The 18715-nt window shown below is 41.9% G+C and overlaps 2 protein-coding genes across 2 annotated transcripts in view; one reads left to right on the top strand and one right to left on the bottom strand.

Moving 5' to 3' along the window:
- Nucleotides 1-4516: 4516 nt before the first annotated feature.
- On the bottom strand, nucleotides 4517-9052 carry aoc1 (amine oxidase copper containing 1). The gene is made up of 4 exons (XM_041961822.1): nucleotides 7516-9052; nucleotides 6379-6667; nucleotides 5684-5816; nucleotides 4517-4786 (listed from the first exon to the last, which is right to left on the bottom strand). The coding sequence occupies exons 1-4, from the start codon at nucleotides 9050-9052 to the stop codon at nucleotides 4517-4519; spliced, it is 2229 nt and encodes a 742-aa protein (XP_041817756.1).
- Nucleotides 9053-12349: 3297 nt separating this feature from the next.
- sspo (SCO-spondin) overlaps nucleotides 12350-18715 on the top strand; it is a 78419-nt gene continuing 72053 nt past the window's right edge. Inside the window, exons 1-13 of the mRNA XM_041961775.1 lie at nucleotides 12350-12402; nucleotides 13108-13317; nucleotides 13959-14041; nucleotides 14175-14345; nucleotides 14606-14829; nucleotides 15056-15158; nucleotides 15544-15702; nucleotides 15821-15906; nucleotides 16002-16127; nucleotides 16442-16598; nucleotides 17322-17574; nucleotides 17689-17830; nucleotides 17935-18079. Of these exons, the coding sequence (XP_041817709.1) occupies nucleotides 12350-12402; nucleotides 13108-13317; nucleotides 13959-14041; nucleotides 14175-14345; nucleotides 14606-14829; nucleotides 15056-15158; nucleotides 15544-15702; nucleotides 15821-15906; nucleotides 16002-16127; nucleotides 16442-16598; nucleotides 17322-17574; nucleotides 17689-17830; nucleotides 17935-18079 (1912 nt within the window). The remainder of the gene's footprint in view (nucleotides 12403-13107; nucleotides 13318-13958; nucleotides 14042-14174; nucleotides 14346-14605; nucleotides 14830-15055; nucleotides 15159-15543; nucleotides 15703-15820; nucleotides 15907-16001; nucleotides 16128-16441; nucleotides 16599-17321; nucleotides 17575-17688; nucleotides 17831-17934; nucleotides 18080-18715) is intronic.

Below are 18715 nucleotides of genomic sequence, written 5' to 3'. Positions count from 1 at the left end.
TTAGTTATCAGCTGAAGACTGAGATCAGCTGATTAACTGATTTCAGCCTGGTGTGCTCCTCCTTGGTCGGAACGAAAACCTGCAGCCACATGGCCCTTTATGGAATCAGTCTGACATGCCTGCCTGAGTGAAAAGAGGTGTAATAAAAAGAGAGGGCTCAGTGTTAAATGCTCATATACACTCTTACTACTCTTCATTTGAGATTTTCCAGATAAAGCAGCAATCTTCATGTAAGTGACCAGTTAGGTAAAAGGTAAATTAACATCTCCTTCAGGAAAGACATGAGGTGGGATGGAGAAGGAGGGGGAGGGGGACATCAGCAACAGAAAAGAAAAAGAAGAGAAAAGATAAACGTGAGTGACCACTGTCTGCTCGATGGTAACACCGAGACTGGCTGAACAAACTCATACGAACAATTTACAGCAGAGCTTGAGCCGTCAGACGACTCTGATCATATTCTGTAAAGTTTACAGAATATAATCGACAAAAGTCACACTCTAAGCCACTCTGAGGCTTAGAGTGTGACGTTTGTCCTCATGCTGGCAGCAGTTTTTGACTTCTCAGCACCTGCCCTTGCATCTGGCGGGGCCGGTGAGGCCTCTGGTAGCCTCTTGCACCTTGAATATGACCATAGTTCGTTCATCATGGATGCAGTACACAGACAGGATGCCCCGTCAGGCATCTTACATACATTGATTTTTTAATTTGTTGTCAGAGAAATCATTCTTCTGCTTGTTGATGTTGTTTGTGAACTGTTGTCTCCCTATGTCTGTCATCTGCAAATGGTTTATTTTTGGCAAATTCTGAATGAGACATGTAGAATAGTGATATTGATGAAGTATCGCTACAGTTAGATTAAGTTATTTTTCCCAATTGAGGCGTTCGGAACAAAATTCCTTTAAGTACCATGAGAGATTTGAAAATCCAACCACTACTCTGTGACCCAATAAACGATATGCCTTCTTATATGCCTTGCACACTGTTGCACACACAGTTATTTCTTACTGCATATCATTCGTTTCCCATCTCTATTGCTTACATTTTTCACACAGTTTAGTTAAATAATGTACCTTTGGAGGTTTCATAGCACAAAATGAAAGTATAATCAGTAATTGCACAGATATCTCTTTCAGCCATCTCAGTTGCTCCCTCTTTAAATTGAACAAACCATATTCTGTCTTAGCTAAAAACAAATATCAGTATGTGGTGTCACTTACGTATACGAGCACATTGTACGGATTGCATTTACATTTGCCACACATCTGAACACAATTTGAGCCACACTACTTCCAATGTGGTTGGGCAGACCTGATCATATTCCGATCACAATGCATTTACACCTTGCATTAACATGCAGTTTTCCTTATTGTGTCCAGATAGAGACCACATTTTAATACCAGGTATGAATGGGGTGTAAGATATAGCTGCGCTGGATTTCATGCATGCAGAATTTTCCTGTGATTCCCTTGTGCTTAGGTGGCCAATCAGAATCCAGCATGGGAGTGGCAGACTCCACCACTATTGTCAGTGTGGAAAAAAACACTTTCTCACTCCTGCACTCAGTCAAAGCTCTCTATAAATATATAAATTAACACAACGATGTACCTTCAAGAATTTTGGCCAAGCAAATAATCTTTTACATCGAGAGCACCAGTATGGTTTCTCTCCGGTGTGGCAGCGCAGGTGTTGATTGTAACTGCTTAAATGAGTGTATCTCTTTCCACACTGTTCACACTGATATGGTTTATCACCAGTGTGGGTACGCAGGTGTCTGTTGTAATCACTAGACTCAGTGAACTGTTTTTCACAGTGCTCACACTGGTATGGTTTCTCTCCAGTGTGGAGGCGCAGGTGTGTCTTGTAACCATCCAAATGAGTGAAACACACTGGTCACATTGGTATGATCCATTATGGTCATACTGGTGTTTTCTGCATCAACTCTGGATGTTTCTCCCACATTGTTCACACTGGTAGTTTCTCTGCAGTGTGAGTGAATCAATGCCTTCTGAGACTACCAAACCAAATGAAGGATTGCAACACTTCTGACAACGATCATTTCTGCATCTGTCTGTTTCACCTGAGAAAAACACAAATACAGAGACATTAAGATCAAAGTGGAGGACTTATTAAAAATGATGCTAGCCATTCACTATCCATAGTATATAATGTCACAACTGTTACCATCTTCACCTACTGAACAATATATTGAAAAGTCTTAAATAATAGCAGAGGCCACTGCGCTTCAATTTTTAATTTCCTGCACTCATTCCCAGTCTGCTCTTCCCTCCCGTTTATTCTCCTCATCCCCCTCGCCTGAGCTTCTCCATCCATCCCTCCACCTGCACCTCATTAGCTCATAGTTTGTGTTTTTCAGTTCAGTCTTCGTCGAGTCGTCTGTTTGCCTGCTCCTGTGTCTCTGTCATGTTATTTCCAATAAAGAGGTCAGCATGTGATATTGTCTGCCTGCCGTCTCTGCTCCGCATGCATTGGGACAATCTGAAAATGATAAGAAAGAAAGAACACAACTGATGATCTGAACAGGCCAAACTATTATTCCGGAAACCACTAGGTGGCATCAAGGTACCAACTAATTTTCCAAGCTTTTTATTCAGGCCCGTTATACTTCTAGAAATATTTGTTGTATTAATGCAGAAATATCCAGTTACTTGTCACATTGTTTATCTTATTTTGCAGATTTTCTTTATAAATTTAGGTCCAGATGCTATATTTACTATAACAATACTATAATTTGATATCCACTTTCTTGCTGAATGTGTGTAGAAATATCATATACGTTGTGCTGTCTTGTAAAGAAGAAGACCAGGACTGAATTTAAAGGATTTAAGGACATTGCAGCATGAGTGAAATAAAATATCTCTCTGCTATTTGGATGTTTTTATACATAAATCTATAACATGCTAGTTCAGAATGAAAAAAGCTGTTTACTGCTGCTACTGCTTTCTTACAATTTGTCTGGTGTGACGTCAAGACTCCCATTGCCATGGGAATAGCTATAGGAATGCTTGCTACACAACTGACATTGTTTTTTGTCCTTGCCTCTAACTCATGCATGTGTGGCTTTCATATTACCCCTCTTTTACCATGCAAACTGTAAAACATTGGCACACACTTATAAAAAGGGTTTTCAGATTGTGAAAATCCTGACAACAGTTGTTGGCCAGATTCCTTTTCACCACTCCAAAAACACTCATTGTTTACCCTTCACACAAACCGACTTCGCAAAATCCACCTCTCTCCTCAGCAGTTATATTTAGCTTCCTGGCTAACACAGACCTGAGTGTAGCCATTGTTGTTTAAAACAGAAAAGCTTCAATCAAAATCAAATTCAAAACATACAATATGATCAGCAGTTGGATTTATTTGGCATTTCAGTAAATCTTTTGGTTGAAATACAAAGTGACATTGGAATGCTAGGAATGCGCACATAAAGGACAAAGCAGTTACATGTGCTGTTGATATTCAGTACATTGTGCCACATTGTAAGTGAAGTTAGGTTTCCAGGGGTGATGCCGCAGCCAGGAGGTATCCTGGACTGTTTGCGGGGAAGGATCCGGAATCAGGCTGTTTGCTCTGTAAGGACTGTTGTCTTTCCAGTAAAAACATTCCCACAGTGGAGGCAAGCAGAGCATGCTGGGGGCCAGCAGTTTACCACAAGCAGGGCGGATACAGAGCATCCTGCATCCTGGATGCTCGCCGCCGCTAAACCTCAGTCATGGAGACCCAACATGGGATTACAGGAGATCCCAAAGCCCCCTATGCCCCACACCACCTCCCCTTCCCCCTACCAGGTTACATGTGTGGCTTGATTTAGTGTGGTAAATTAATTTTAACAATATGATTACCATTGCATGTGTTTGATTTGGGTGATATATCCATATTTTTCTTCATTTGTTGCAGCAGTAATAATAATTTTATAGAAAAAATTGTAGGATTTCAGTGTATATGAGCATCTATGACAGGGATCTTATATTTAAAAATGTTCACACAATGTTAACTTTTACCTTTTTTAAATGTTCTTATCTTTTTTTTTTTACATGATTTGAAGTTTTAAATTTGTATTTTACAAAGAATTCTCACTCTCAAGGTTGTCACATCGTTAAGACATTACTGGGAATACATTTCACTATATGTACTTCAAGTGATTGTTTCAATCTGGGTCCCCAAGTCCAGTGTGTAGGAATTTAGTGGGATCTATTGGCAGAAATAGTGTATAACTTTCAAAATTATGACAAACCAAACACTGGCTCTATTTGTTTTTGTTTGTTTGTTTGTTTGTTTGTTTGTTTGTTTGTTTGTTTGTTTGTTTTACGTTACCTGAGGGCCATCTACATGCTTGGACAGGGAGGGGTGAGGGGAGGGGTATTCAGCTGGTTGCAATCTGCAACCTCACCTCTAGGTATCACTAAATCCTACACACAGGTTGTTTAAATTAAGTAAAAATTCTATATGTGCGAAAATAAAAAAAAAACTTTTTGGGAAACCATGAAAAACACCTCTAGACTCCTGCATAAGTGCCATTGTAGAGGAATGGCTTGTCTGTCACACAGTGTCCAACGACCTCAGGTGTCCACCTCTGGACCTTGAGCTTGCCATCCTTGTCCGGCCGGACGATGACAGTGCTTCTGGCTGCCACCGAAGGGTCTTCGTCAAAGAAGTTGAAAGGTCGGAGGAAGAAGCCCACTGCGTTGCCGGGTGTTGCCGTGTTGGGGATGTCTTCTGAGTGAGGCACGTGCAGGAACCCCACTGTCACCCAGGCCACCAGGTCCTGCACAAAGGAGAGCAAACATTACATTAAAATTCTTAGAGTGGGACACAACAGGTAGGTTTAATCTACTTGACAGCGTAGTGCAAAAAGTATTAGTCATGGGTTGTTGTATTACTGATAGATCTTTAAAAGGCAGCATTTTCTTCTCTGGGTCATTCTTTCCACCACAAAAGTGCAAGCAGATGAAAATGTTAGCATTCGGGAGTTGCCATGACGGTGAGCGACCAGAACTAATGAACAGAATATTTTAGGAAGAGTAAACTTAAACCACTGATGTAACCTCTAAGACTAATACCCCCACCCCAGAATGTAAACCACATTTCTAAGGATCCATTTGAAACCACACAAAAGATGTTTTCCATTGGTGAACTGTGACGTCTTGCACCAGTTATATATAGTATGGCAGATAATTTTGCTTTAACCATCACTCCCCTGTGCAATCTCAAAAACCATGTAACAAAAATGCTTGAACTATTACCATTGCCGCTGTTGGTGATCATAAGAAGATATTACATGATCCATGAAGAATTTGGATACACTGTTCCTCTCTCATTTACAAGTTATTGATCCATTTTGGCAGTGTTCATTGACATCAGGGTGCCCAAGGTTTGAAAAGAATCGTTGATTTGAATAATTTCATTGAACAGTGAAAAGGGGATGTGTTGGAGTTGGAATGGCCTTTAGGTTAAAGGAATAGTTCAACATTTTGGAAAATTAGTTTTATTTCTTTTCTTTTTTTGAGAACAAGACTATGGATGTCAGTCTAATGTCTTTCATATACATTGGGGGCAATACTACTGTCCCCTGTGTTTTATTTTATAAGCATGTGGTGATAATGTGTGACATACATGAACAGGAAATGTAGAGTAATGGATCTAGTTTGTTTCTTTACTGTACCTGGTTGACTATGTCTTCATTGTTGCGTATGTAGTCCTCAAATGACACAACAGGCTTCCAGGGGTCATTCTGGGTGTAAATGCTGCTGCTGGTGGCTTCACTATCTTTATGACGAGTCACAGCCAGAGGATACCTGTAGAGAGACAGTTTTTCATTCTAATTCTGACTGGACAACGATTCATTCAGAGAAAACGAGGCTTCTCAATCTGTCCAATGTCGTTTTCATTTTATCAAACTTTATTCTATTATTTGTTATTCTATCACTTAACATTTTTTTTTCCCTCTGGGTGTTAAGGAACACAGAAGCTTTCCTAAATCAAGTGCAAACACTTTACTTGGATCACCAAACACTAGTAGTCCACTATTAGGTGACAAAGACACTACAAAGTGACTGTAGACTCCCAAACAACAACTCTACTTTGATCTTATTTCCCAGTCCAGAGATTAACCTCCTCAACCCCACTGATCCTTCATTGGGTCAACCATTGCAAACTTTGTTATCACCACAATTATGTGTGCAAACTTATAAGTTCTGTTTAAAGGCACAGAACTGTTAGTTGTGTCATATAGATACCACATATGACTGAATTTGGGCTAAATTTTTTATAAGATAATCGACAGGACATCTGTTATGGTGGTTACCATAAAAAAATGCCATCTTGTGTTATACCTACAACAGGAAAAGTTTTTATCACCTTGACCAACTGATGCCATTTTCCTCTTTCCAGCCTCTTGGAAGGACACTGTGAGCATGTGAGTTAAACTGAATACGGTAACTCTTCTGGTGCCCCCATTTATTTTTCTCATTGGGGTTGTTAAAGTGCACATAGCGGGGGAACTTTTTGCCAAAGCGGAAAGCGGCAGATCGCTCGGTCTTGTGCTCTGTCTTGTGGAGTTTGGACTGGACAACGAAATTCTTTGGGCTCCAGGGATTAGTGAAGTTGACTAATTTCAGATCCATCGTCTCAAAAGTGTTCTCTCGACCTGTGTCACAGTGAAGGCACAGAGGAAAAGTCAGTCAAGGCATGAGCAGTCTGTTGAGACACAATACATTAATTCACTTTTGCATCAGAAGCCTCCATTTTTTCATCATAGTTAGGTTGAATGCACTATAAAAGTGGTAGAAGTGACAGACAGGTTGCACAAGATTAGATTAGTAAAAGTTATTGACTGCCTAGATCACAGAAAGCCTTGATCACACATTTCAACAGAACAGTTGCACAAAATTGATAGGCCACGTCTGTCTCCTTTATGACAGGTAAAAGTCCAGATTTTATCTGGACTGGCATCAATAAAAGACTTTGTCAAAGCTAAGTTTCTTTGTGCCCTTTCTTTGCTCTCATTTCACTGCCTTCACACCTGCAGATTCAATTCATAGCACTTTGAATTTCTTCATTGTGGAAAGGTGGTATACAAATAGATTTGCATTGCCTTTCCTTTCCTTGCCTTCAAAATGCACAATATAAACAAAACATTTTAAGATTGGTGTAAAGGACATGATAAGTCACCACTAAGTAAGGCAAAGTAAGTCAAGACTTTAAAGACCACAGTGGAGGTATGCATGTAACTGTAACTCATGTCAGTATTTGAAGATTACAGTAAAAGTTGGATCATATTTAATTAAAAAGCAAACTGATCACAGGATATGAACTCCGGCCTCCTACATGATAGTCTGATTCATAATACCCTCACTTTCCGCAATAAATGGTTGGATAGTGGGCTGGGTTTTCCACTGATCTCATATTTTGAACTTAGTACAGTAGGCAGTCAGTGGTCAATAAAGAGTTAGTGCTTTAAAACTTCAAACTAGATGATTGTACCATAATACTCACCAGCAATATCCAGGTCCACTTTATAATGGATGAGGTGTGTGTGCAGGTTTCCCAGCACATAGTTGTACACCTTAGTACCATAGTGAAGTCCGTTAGGTGTAAAGAAAGTGGCGTGGATATACCCGGTAGCACTGACCTTTACCTCCACCACCCCATTCTGGTAGAAGAGGAAGTCCCAGATGTAATCATAGTTGTAAACTGTTGAGGTCGTCCGCAACACCAGCACAGTGTTTTCCAGCCCTCCATAGAAGTTGTATCCCCCCTGGAAGTTGGAGTTGAAATGTCTTCTCAGCGGGAGAGCAGTGGTCATCTCAAAAATACAGAGTGCATTTTTGTAGTGCACAGGTTTGTCTGTATCAAAGTAGTGGTAAAGGTCAACAAAGGTGGCAATTTCTGGACAGTCAATTCCAGGCGCCAGCTCGAAGGTTGAGGTGCCCATTGCCCAGCCAGCATCGATGTATTTTGTTTGCATGGCTGCGGGAGTATCACCTGCATAGAAAGCAATCGCTTCTTGGAGGCTGATCTCATAGGCAATCCTTTCTCCATTAAAACGGAGGTCAAAGACTTGAAGACCAGCCGATGAGCGGACTCTGTAGGCAAAAGACCATCCAGCGTATTCGACAAAATTGTGGTCAAGATAATAGCGATGCCCCTGGGGCTCCACAAGCTTTGGCCCATGGATATCAGTGGGGGTGTTGCTCTGACCACGGGGGATGTAGGTGGAGAAGAAGTCGTTGTCATCATGATCTGGCAGTTTGACCTTCTCCACACCTCCTGATTCATACTTTTCTACCAGTTCCTCGACACTGTCAAAGTACATGCTGTTGTACCAGACCTTCTCCACAGTCCACTTTTCTGGATCCAGGTCCTGGTGGTTGATCAATATCTCAAACCCAACTGGGTGGAGGAAATAACCCTCCACAAACTTCTGCAACATGATCCAGGTCCTCCTCTCACCTGGACCCTCCCCACGAGGGGCTATGTCTGAGAATGTCAGGCAGCGGTCAGTGCAGTTGGTGAAGGAAAACCCTCCTGTGGTCTCAAACAGTAGCTTGTGAACTTTGGTTGTGATCTTGTCCAGGATGTCAGTAATATGGTGGTACTCTACAGCAGTAATAGGCCTTGACTCAAACTGGATAGGCCTATCCCCCTTAAACGTCTTGACTCTGTGGGACTTTGGGGATGGCAGAGGACTCACAATGTACTCAGTGATGTTGGGCTTGGTCTGGTTTCCGAACTGAATGACCACACGGGCTTCACGTGGGGGTTTGGCCTGTCCGCAGTCCAGAGCTCTCAAGGCTTCATGCTTCCTTGGCAGATGGAGTTCTATCAATAGGATGTTGTTCTTCTTCAGAGTCTTGCTACGAGCATCAGTGAGCCCCAGCTCTGGTATACCGTGCAGGTAGGCCCGGACGTGTTTCATCTCACGCACTGTGAGGTCAGCAAACATGGGGGCACCATGATGAGCCCAGTCTCTGGATCTGGAAGCACTGCAACCAGCCAAGCAGAGCAGCTGCAGCAGGCAGAGAAGCCTCATGGCTGTAAAAAAAAAAAAATGGAAAAAAATATCCAACATGAATTTAGGGAATGAAGAAGAACAAACTTCTTGAGAAGAATGAAAATCTTTAGTGTAGCGTATTTAGCAATTTCAAGAAGGGATTTCCAGAAAGAAGAGCTCTGTTTCTCCAACTTCATTCTGATTTTTTTTATCCAAACTATTTAATAGCCTCTTTCTTAGATTTACTCTCTTCTTGGCTTACCTTTCTTCCTGTTCTTCTTGTCACAGCTTGATAAGCAATTCTTCCTGGTTCGCTTTACTCAGTTGCTTCTGTTACGTTAGTCTCTCCCCTACTCCTCCACAGGAACACACACACAGTACATATCAGTTTCCACTCATCTTCCTGCAGTGTGTCTGCTGCACACACCCAAGATAAACTGGACTGTCATGTAAGTTTCAAAATGATCATCAAGTTCAAGTTAATTTGACTTTTTAACAGGCTTATACAACAACATTTATGTAATAATCTTGTGATACATGATGCACTAACTTTGGAATAGTTCTATGCTTCCTTGAAAAACACATTCAACTCTGTAACAGGGACAAAGAAATAGACAAAGTACTGTACCTGTAGTCGTTCTCCTGGTCAGCAATTGAAGAAAACACTCTTATGGAAACAAGGATCAGCGGACTGTTGCTTATGTTTAACCTGCTGTGACGGAGGCTGGCCAACAGCAGGTTGTAAACATGATGAAATAACAGGTGCTGTTTCTAGATAATCCTGCAGAAGGCAAGGGAAATGTATTTGTGTTGCACCTTTCAACAAAAAGGCAATTTGAAGTGCTCCAGCTTTAGCCAGTCAGGGGATTGGCTGTAAGTGATTGCTGTGTGACCCAACTGAAAGCTACAAATTAAAGTTAATATGAAAGACTTATAAACTGAGATGAAATTTTTTAAATGTTTGAACTGCTGAAATGAACTGCTTATTAAAGTAAAAACTCTACTTTTGCTTTGTTGTCAAACAGTTGTCTTATTTCTGAGTCATTTCTTCTATTTGTGCATTAGATATCTGAATATTGAGTATTATGAAATGTGGTGTTGATAGCAGTCTTTTAGACCTGAATCAACTGGTTGAGGAGCTTGATGCAGAATATCTGAAACTGCCTGAGGGCTGTAATAGACTGAGACTGCATTTCACCCTGTGACTGCATGCTAGTGCAACTGTATTATCAAATCTACACCGTGGGCAGATCAGTTTTAATAGAGATTGTTACCATTTAATTTGCTGTCAGTCATATGTGATGCATTAGATATTGGTGCCAGGGCCGTAGTCCGGTTTTTAGGGTTTTTACAGAGGTCCAAACCCAAAGCCCCCAATGTGTAGTTTAAAGTTATCTGCAATGCAGACTATGGCAGATTACTCTAACCATACTCCAACCTTATATTGTTTATTCCATCGTTTGCATTTTGCATGTTTTTCACTCGACTTGCTATTATGGCTTCTGTTTGAAATTCAAATTTGGTAAAAAAAAGGTCTTGTACAGATGTCTGATTAATTTATCTTCTGACAACAATCACAATGCTGATAGCAAATTTGCATGCACATATTGAAGGTAAAGGACTGGTTTGTTTTGGCTAAGGATGGTGTATACCACTTCAGTCCAAATATATTTACCATGAAATTTTGTAAAGTCCCCACATGATAACTCGTACTGACTGTGGTAATCCCCTGACTTTTTTCTTAGGACAAAAGCAGAGTAGAAGTTGAACTTTTCCACTGAAATATCTCTCACTTATCTCTTAATATCTTACTAGATGGATTGGCACACATTCATTGTCCTTAAAGGATGAATCCCACTGCCTTTGGAGATCTCCTGACTTCCTTTTTGTTTTTTCATGAAACAAAAAAATTTGCACACAAAATTTCCACACATCTGGGAATTGATTGGCATGAAATTTTGGTGCACACATTCATGCACCCCACAATTGTGATAACTGGTGATGCTGACTTTTCATCCAGCACCATCATCAGGTCAAAATTTTAATTTATCCAATACTTTAGTTTAGGAACAAATACCTTCAAAACTAATGGCATTCCCATCAGCCTCACCTGCACTCGGTGTTTAGTGCCAATTAGCATATGCTCGCATGCTAACATGCAGAACTAAAATGGTGAACATGGAAGACATGACCTGCACCTGTCAAACATAAGCATTGCATATGTCATTGTGACCATGTTAGCATGCTGACATTAGCATTAGCACAGAGTTCAATGCCATGGATAATGACTGTAAATCTTGTTTCTTGTTGCCTGAATGCCAGGTTAATGTAACCTCCAAACTCCCTCTGATTCTCTATCCACATTCCTCTCACCCTTCTTCCCAAAAATGATGATGAGGCAGTGACCTAACAAAGTGGCTCAGCTCTTTGCTGGGGGATACATGGAAGAAAAGTCAATTATGACACATGTTTGGTTTTACCATTAAAACACTCCTTTGTCAGTAGCACCTTCTGCCTCTCCTCTGGGCTCAAGCTAAGGTGTACTGTGGTGACAGCTGTGTTTGAGCCTCTTCGCTCTGGGGTCAGGAGGTCAGACTTGGGATATTGGTGAGTCTAAAATCCTTCAGTCCCCATGTCTGTTGACACGCTTCATTGAATAAATGCCCCGTCATCCTTCCCGAAACGCCTCTCTTTACAGGATTAGGCTCTGACAAACATCTCTTTATTCTGTGGCGGAGGCTACACCACCCCCGCCATCAGCTACAGTGTCCTGCAATGTTTGACGGGGCAAGGTCAGAGGATGTGTCCGTCACGGGTCCAGAGACCAATGGCTGCCCTCCCAGCTGTGACTATAGCACTTATATCCAATGGCAGCAGGTTCAGATGCTACTGTACGTCCCATGAGTCACCCCCCGCATTTAAAAGCCTGCATCTGGGGCTCTGCTCCCCCATAAGGCAAAGTATCACTTCACTGAGGACTGTATGATACACTGGACAGGCCAAAAGAGAAAAATAGTGACCAAAAAAAGGACAGTAAACTTTTAGAAACGTGTAAATATTGATTAACTAGCTAAGGACCCAAAGGTTCCCAAAAGCACTTCGAAGGTAAGGGCACCTTTTGTTAAATGTCATTAGGTTGTAAACCTGCCTCACTTTTATCATTAAATGTCAGGAAGAATTTATTTAGCTGCCAAAAAAAGATGTTTTTTATTTTGTATCTTCAAGGCAGTGTTGAGGATTTAAAACTGATGTTGAGATGTTTAGGAAATTATGAACATAAATTTGCAAACAAAACTTTTGAACAGGAGTTTTGAGCACAAACATTGAGGGAGGACCATGGAGACACTACTGCTGACTCTGTTTGGACTGCAGACAGTGATGGGGTTCGGGTGAGTAAAGCAGCATTAAGCACATTTTGGAGACACTATACTAAAGTACACAGACGAGGAAGGTGGAAAAGAGAGAATGAAATGTGAGTCATCAAGTCTGAGTACTGTTGAGATCACACCACTGAAACAGCACAATAACCCTGGTAAAGCTATATTAAAGCCACAAGTGCTTATTGATTTCACTGACCCACTGACCACCTCCAGATTTTGTTTAAACCAAAGTAAATGAATGAATGTGATTTCACTGACTGGTGTGCATCCAAGTAATGAGCAGTGGAAACAATTGAGACTATATTGTAGTGCTAAACTCCTTACTTTTATTCTAGTATAAAAGAAATAACAGAAAAAAGGAATTCAATGTATATACTTCCAAGGGGGTTGATTTCTTTGTATCAGTAAGGGACTGACTTTATCTGTTGCATGCCATAACATTAGATAAGAACATGGTTGCTGGTGATTTTTAGTACTAATTCCAATGTATTTTTAATAAAGGAACCTGATTGCAGCCTCTTTTAAAAATACTGTATTGTTATTTGCAAACTTTGTCTGTTGCTGTCTTAGTATGTGTTTTGTTAAAGAGGATCTTTTTAGAAGGAGTTCCTTCTTGACCTTGGACACTTAAGGACACTTAACTTAAAGCAGCACAACAGTATTCTTGAACATGAAGCTCTAGAGAGGAAACGAAATCTATGCATTGTGCTTCAGACACTGGTGTGACCACACGGTGGAGGAGAGAGTGGAGCGAGTCCTGTCCCCACGTCTGCAGCTTGAAGTGAGCTGCTCTGAGGTGTATCAGTACAACACCCAGGGCTGGAGGCTAGATGTGGAAAGGATGCGCATCAAGCACGGGGGTGATGATGGCATCGCACTATACTACAAACAACAGGGTCCCAGAGCATCCTGTTTCTTGTACAAGTAAGTGACAAGACGAGAAACTGTCCGTCTGTTGGCCTGAAGAGTTTCTGATGAACCATTTGGTGGCTCAGAAGGAGAAGGCCAGAACACTTAGTGTTCTTGGTTCATTTAAAGGATTTTTCAGTTCAAAAGCACTTCAGCAGTATTGCCAGTGTTAATCAAATGAAAAAGCCACCTTGTTTGCACGTGTCACATTTCCTCCCCATATTAATGCATTGTGGTGGGAACGTGGTGAGGGATCATGTCCTTGTCACTCCAACAATGACCCCTATTGGTTGATAAGGGTACCTGTGTGGAGATGTGAGTGATCAAGGGGGAATAGTAGGAATATATTTCCATGTTACAAACTCCTGGTGAAATAAATTGACAGGGAATGCTGTGCAGGAGTTACTGAACAAAGTGAAACATTTCTGAAATTGGTGTCTTATGTGACATGTTTTCTTTAAAGAGGCTACATATTGTGCTTGTGAAGGTACAGCAGTATCCAGTTAACTAATGGGTAATATGATGTATCTGTATTTGTACTGGCCCAAAAGGGGGAGAATGCAAAGGCAGTACCCTTAGCTCACTGTGGCCAGTGGTGAATACATACAGTACTGTGGATATACTGACTTTTCACTTGATGTGTCTATTGATCTCAGACCCCCAGAGATGGAGAGTCAGATGGTGAACAGGACAATGAAGGCATGCTGTGAAGGCTGGAGTGGACCACGCTGCTCTGAGGGTGAGGACGAGGACATCAGTTCCAATCCCATTTTCTTCTCTCATTTTTTCATCCTCCATCTCCCAACCCCTTGCCTCTCCATTTCCTTCCTTCATTCTTTTTTAACATTATCTCTCTGTCCTCTTCCTCACAGGTGTGGGTATGCGAGGCCAGTGCTACTCTACGTGGAGTTGCGAGGAGTTCCCTGGAGTTCATAACTCCTCTTTAATGCAGATGGAGCAGTGCTGCAGCAGCATGTGGGGGCTGAGCTGGAAGAATGCCTCCGACCAGACCTGCTTGTCTTGCACCTACACTCTCCTTCCTGGTCAGAGAACATGCATGCACATATGCACTCATATGCACATGCACATAGTGGACCAGCATACTTGTTTTGAATGTTGTACAAGCAGTAATTTGTGATTAGTACTGAATTGATTTTTTCTTTCTCAACAGCCTAAACCTGACATCTAAATATTCCTCTTAGAAATGTTTTTTAAATGCACTGCAGCTGCCAACTGCATATATTTCAAATGTCAGCATCACCTGAGCGATAAATCACACACACTACCTCACCCTCCTCTCCAGACTCCCAGTCCTCCCCGCTGGTGCGTGGTGGTCTGCTGGGTAGCGTCAGGGTGCCTCAGAGCTCAGCCACCTGCATGTCCTGGGGTGGAGCCCACTACCGCACTTTCGACAGGAAGCACTTCCACTTCCAGGGCAGCTGCACTTACCTGCTGGCCTCATCTACTGATGGCACCTGGGCAGTCTACATCAGTACAGTCTGTGACGGGAGAGGAGACTGTAGTAAGGTGTGAAATATGGGAGATTCCTCCGCTGTGAGCGTTGATGAAGTGGTATTGTTAGTGGCGTACTCTTGCGCTTTGCTAGGCTTTTCTAACCATAGCCATAATGTAGAAGTAGTTAATGGTAATGGTAGTATAATGGAGCTGAGCTCTGCAGCGACTGATATGTCTGTTTTTAACTTTTTTATGTGGGTACACACATGTGCATATGTCTGTGGCCCTCCGTTTTCAGGCTCTGAGGTTGATGCTGGGTCTAGATTTGGTATCGATTCATCACAGGAACTTAACACTGAACAATCTCCCTGTTCCGAACGGAGAACCACGCTTTCAAAATGGTAAACTATTTTCAGCTATCAGTAAAGCTCTGTCTTAGCTCCAGTTGTTGTCTGATATTGTTAACTGGGCAATGTGAGACCAGGTTCACAAATAAGAAAATCACCCTTAGGCTCACGTTACATGATGGCACACTGGCACCTGAAGCAATAGAACCAGGTGTGCTTGAATGAAAAATAAAAAATGAAAAATTTAGTTCTTGGATTGATGGATTGATATTTACATCCAATTGAAATTCAGTGGATCAATGGATATTTGTTCTAAATGACACCTTTCTTTGCCTCAACTAGAAACACTATTTACCGACCTTACAAAAATGAAATCTGGTTGAGCAGCAGAATGGAAATCTGCAACAGAAAAGAGCACGTTCTTCTTTGCTTCTTGCAGGAGTGAGTGTTCATTGGCTCGGGGACTTCGTGTTTGTGGAGAGCGGCCTGGGAGTAAGAGTGAAGTTTGACCTGACCAACACCGTCTACTTGACAGTCACCGCCGAACACCTGGCAGCCACCAGGGGGCTCTGTGGGGTCTACAACAACAACGCTGATGGTGAGGAAATGTACAAACAGACACACGCAGGCACATGTATTCAGGTACTATTTTTTACTGTGTATGACCAAGTGTTATTTATTCTTAATTTTAACATACTTGTGTCTTGGTGCCATAGATGATTTCACCACATTTGGAGGAACTGTGTCCCAGTACGCTGCCAGCTTTGGCAACTCATGGAAAGTTCCTGACCAGCAGAATGAAGTACTGAGCTAAATATGTTGAATAAGTATTCTAACTTTTTTTACAATATGATAGCAATCTATAATTGAATCTCTCATTTTCCACGCCTACCTCAGGACTGCAGCGATGCTGCTGAGCTCGGTCACAGCTGTGATGTCTCAGGGAGCCCTGGTCTACGCAGGCAGGCAGAGTCAGTGTGTCACCGACTGCTGGAAAACCCCTTCACACACTGCCACCTCCGGGTCAGACACCCCCTATATGCATCACAATCACATAGCATTACCAATGTTTGCTAACTTTGCTTTGGAGGATGTAAAGAGATGTTTTAATCTAATTTCATTGAAAGGCAACCATTTGATGTTGTAGATCTGTAAATCAAAATGCTTAAAGTCAATCTCAGTAGGCCTGCATAATCACATACTTTGCATCTTTGTCGATTAAAGCCACTATGCACCGGTTTTGTTCTGACTTTGGACCCTCCTAATGGTTCTATCCAAATTCTTTTTGAATGTAACTAACTAACCCAAAAGTGTCTTTGTCTCTTTGTGTCTTTCAGTTGGACCCGGCAGCGTACGTAGACACCTGCCTCTACCTGTATTGTAGCCTTCCACCCAAAGAGAGGGATTTGGCAGTGTGTGACACCCTGGCTAGCTATGCCAGAGAGTGTGCCCAGCAGCGTGTCATCATAATGTGGAGGACAGCTGCCCTATGTGGTAATGAAATATAACAATTTTACTATCCCATTGACTAAGTGAGCGAAGGGCCTCTGACCTGTGATACACTGATTTTCAATCAGACGCATGGCATTTTTGGCAAACTATTCTGTCTGTCCCTCCCTCAAGAGCAAGCCTATTCAACACTGTGCCCACAAGCAGCAATTGCAGGATAATGCTGTAATATAGTGTCACAGAAACAAAAGTAGAAAACGGAAACTATCCTGTCTTTCTTCTTTCAAAAATTAGACAACATAATCTTGCTATCAAGGACTAAACGTTCATTTTCCCATAATTTTTCAAATGGTCAACATCTTGCTGCCACCTACATTCACTGCCTGGGAATGTTGTTGAGAGCTGCTTTGAAAGCTGTTCCTTATTGTTCATGGAAATTCTGATTGTAAAATCAAGTCAAACCTGGAAGAGAAGCTGCAAGAAAACTTATATGGGTCAAATAAGACAAATCAGAATTTGATATCGTTTCACTTTCAGAACTTCAGTTCTGAGTTTACAGTTTCCCACAGGCACTGAAATGCTCACAGGAAGGGTTATTAAAGCAGCCAACAATAGAAAACAAAGGCAATGAAATGTCCACTGTGATAGGTAGACAAAATTCTCATAACATACTAATATGCAATGTAAAGTACGCATGATGCTAAAACATGCAAAAGCCCCAGTGTGGTCCTTTAACTCTGTTTCTTCCTCTTTTCTCTGTCTGTACAGGTCGTGTCTGTCCCAGAGGTCAGGTGTTTTCAGACTGTGTGTCCTCCTGTCCCCCCAGCTGTTCGTCTCCTCAGCCCCCCGGGCCTGCTGCAGCCATGGGGCAGTGTAGGGAGGAGTGTGTGGGGGGCTGTGAGTGTCCTCCGGGCCTCTACCTTCACCAGGGCCTCTGCCTGAAAAGAGATGATTGTCCTTGTTTCCATCGCAGACGCACCTACCAATCAGGGGACAGGATACAGCAGAGATGCAACACCTGGTATGAACAAACTGTTTGTGTGTGTTCTCTTTTTCCTCTATATTTCCCTGACACCCATCCCCATTCTTCTCTTTCTGATTCTTTATCTTTCTTTCTACTTTTTCACTCTCTCAGTGTGTGCAGAGCAGGCCAGTGGCAGTGTACTGGGGAGAAGTGTGCAGCCCAGTGCAGCCTGATGGGGGCACTGCAGGTGACCACATTTGACAAAAAGAGGTATTCACTACAGGGAGGAGACTGTGCCTTCACTGCTGTGGAGGTGAGATACATAAAATGCAACCATGCACAGAGTCACACACACACTATGAGAGGCATTCATGTGTGTGGCTACTTTGTGCTGATGTTGTGTGTGTGTGTGTTCAGGATTTTGTTGACAGGAAGCTGGTGGTGAGTGTGCGCTGTGGAGAGTGTAAAGCAGGAGGAGGAGGAGGAGGAGGAGGAAGGCTGGGCTGTCTAAGGGAGATGTCAGTCACAGCACTCCATACCACAGTCACCATCACAGACACTGGTGAGTTACTTAAACACTCTGACCTAAAGGCTTATGCCTGTCAGTGCCACAGAGTTATCATTTACAGTAAGCACAGGGAACTTGACTAAAATCAAAGCATTATCTTATCTTATCTTATCTTATCTTATCCCTGGATCAGATCTGTGGGTGGAAAAGAGGAAAGCTGAGCTGAAAAAGCATGAATTTTGGAGTTATATTCATTAGGTGCACTCAAACACGACTCCAGATAAATGTTGCTTTGTTTGTGGAATGTGTTTGCTCACCAGCAACTTCGAGACATCCACATATTACGTCAGTGTTGTTTCCAACTTGTTCCACTTCTCCCGAGCAGGTGAAGGAATGAAGTAAACCTAATCTGGAGGTGAATGTACAGCACTTTACATCCAAAATGTATTCTAAACTGAGAGTTAGTTACTGATTATTTCCAAAGGAAAAAATCATGTTGAATTGTTTTCTTAGCCCAGCTACATGCAGCTTGTGTATGTGATTAAAACTTTTTTTTTTTTTGTAGAAAAAACATTGGTGCCGTGTTACAGTCCAATCCATTTACTAAATTAAGCGAATTTGACACAGAAGGTCTTTAAGTTCTTTTGAACAACACATTTTGTTTATTGAATGACTGTAAGTGACTGACTG

Source organism: Chelmon rostratus, chromosome 20 (genome assembly GCF_017976325.1).
Source record: "Chelmon rostratus isolate fCheRos1 chromosome 20, fCheRos1.pri, whole genome shotgun sequence".
In the NCBI taxonomy this organism is placed as follows: Eukaryota; Metazoa; Chordata; class Actinopteri; order Chaetodontiformes; family Chaetodontidae; genus Chelmon; species Chelmon rostratus.
Note: the sequence above shows the minus strand (reverse complement) of the source record. Positions and strands in the feature narration are given on the sequence as shown.

Excerpts from the sequence above, each read along its gene's own strand:
- aoc1 (XM_041961822.1), bottom strand. The coding sequence starts at position 9,052 with ATGAGGCTTCTCTGCCTGCTGCAGCTGCTCTGCTTGGCTGGTTGCAGT. Across the intron at positions 5,817-6,378 it reads AATGGCATCAGTTGGTCAAG|GTATCCTCTGGCTGTGACTC; the intron begins GTGATAAAAACT and ends GTCTCTCTACAG. Across the intron at positions 4,787-5,683 it reads ATGAAGACATAGTCAACCAG|GACCTGGTGGCCTGGGTGAC; the intron begins GTACAGTAAAGA and ends TCCTTTGTGCAG.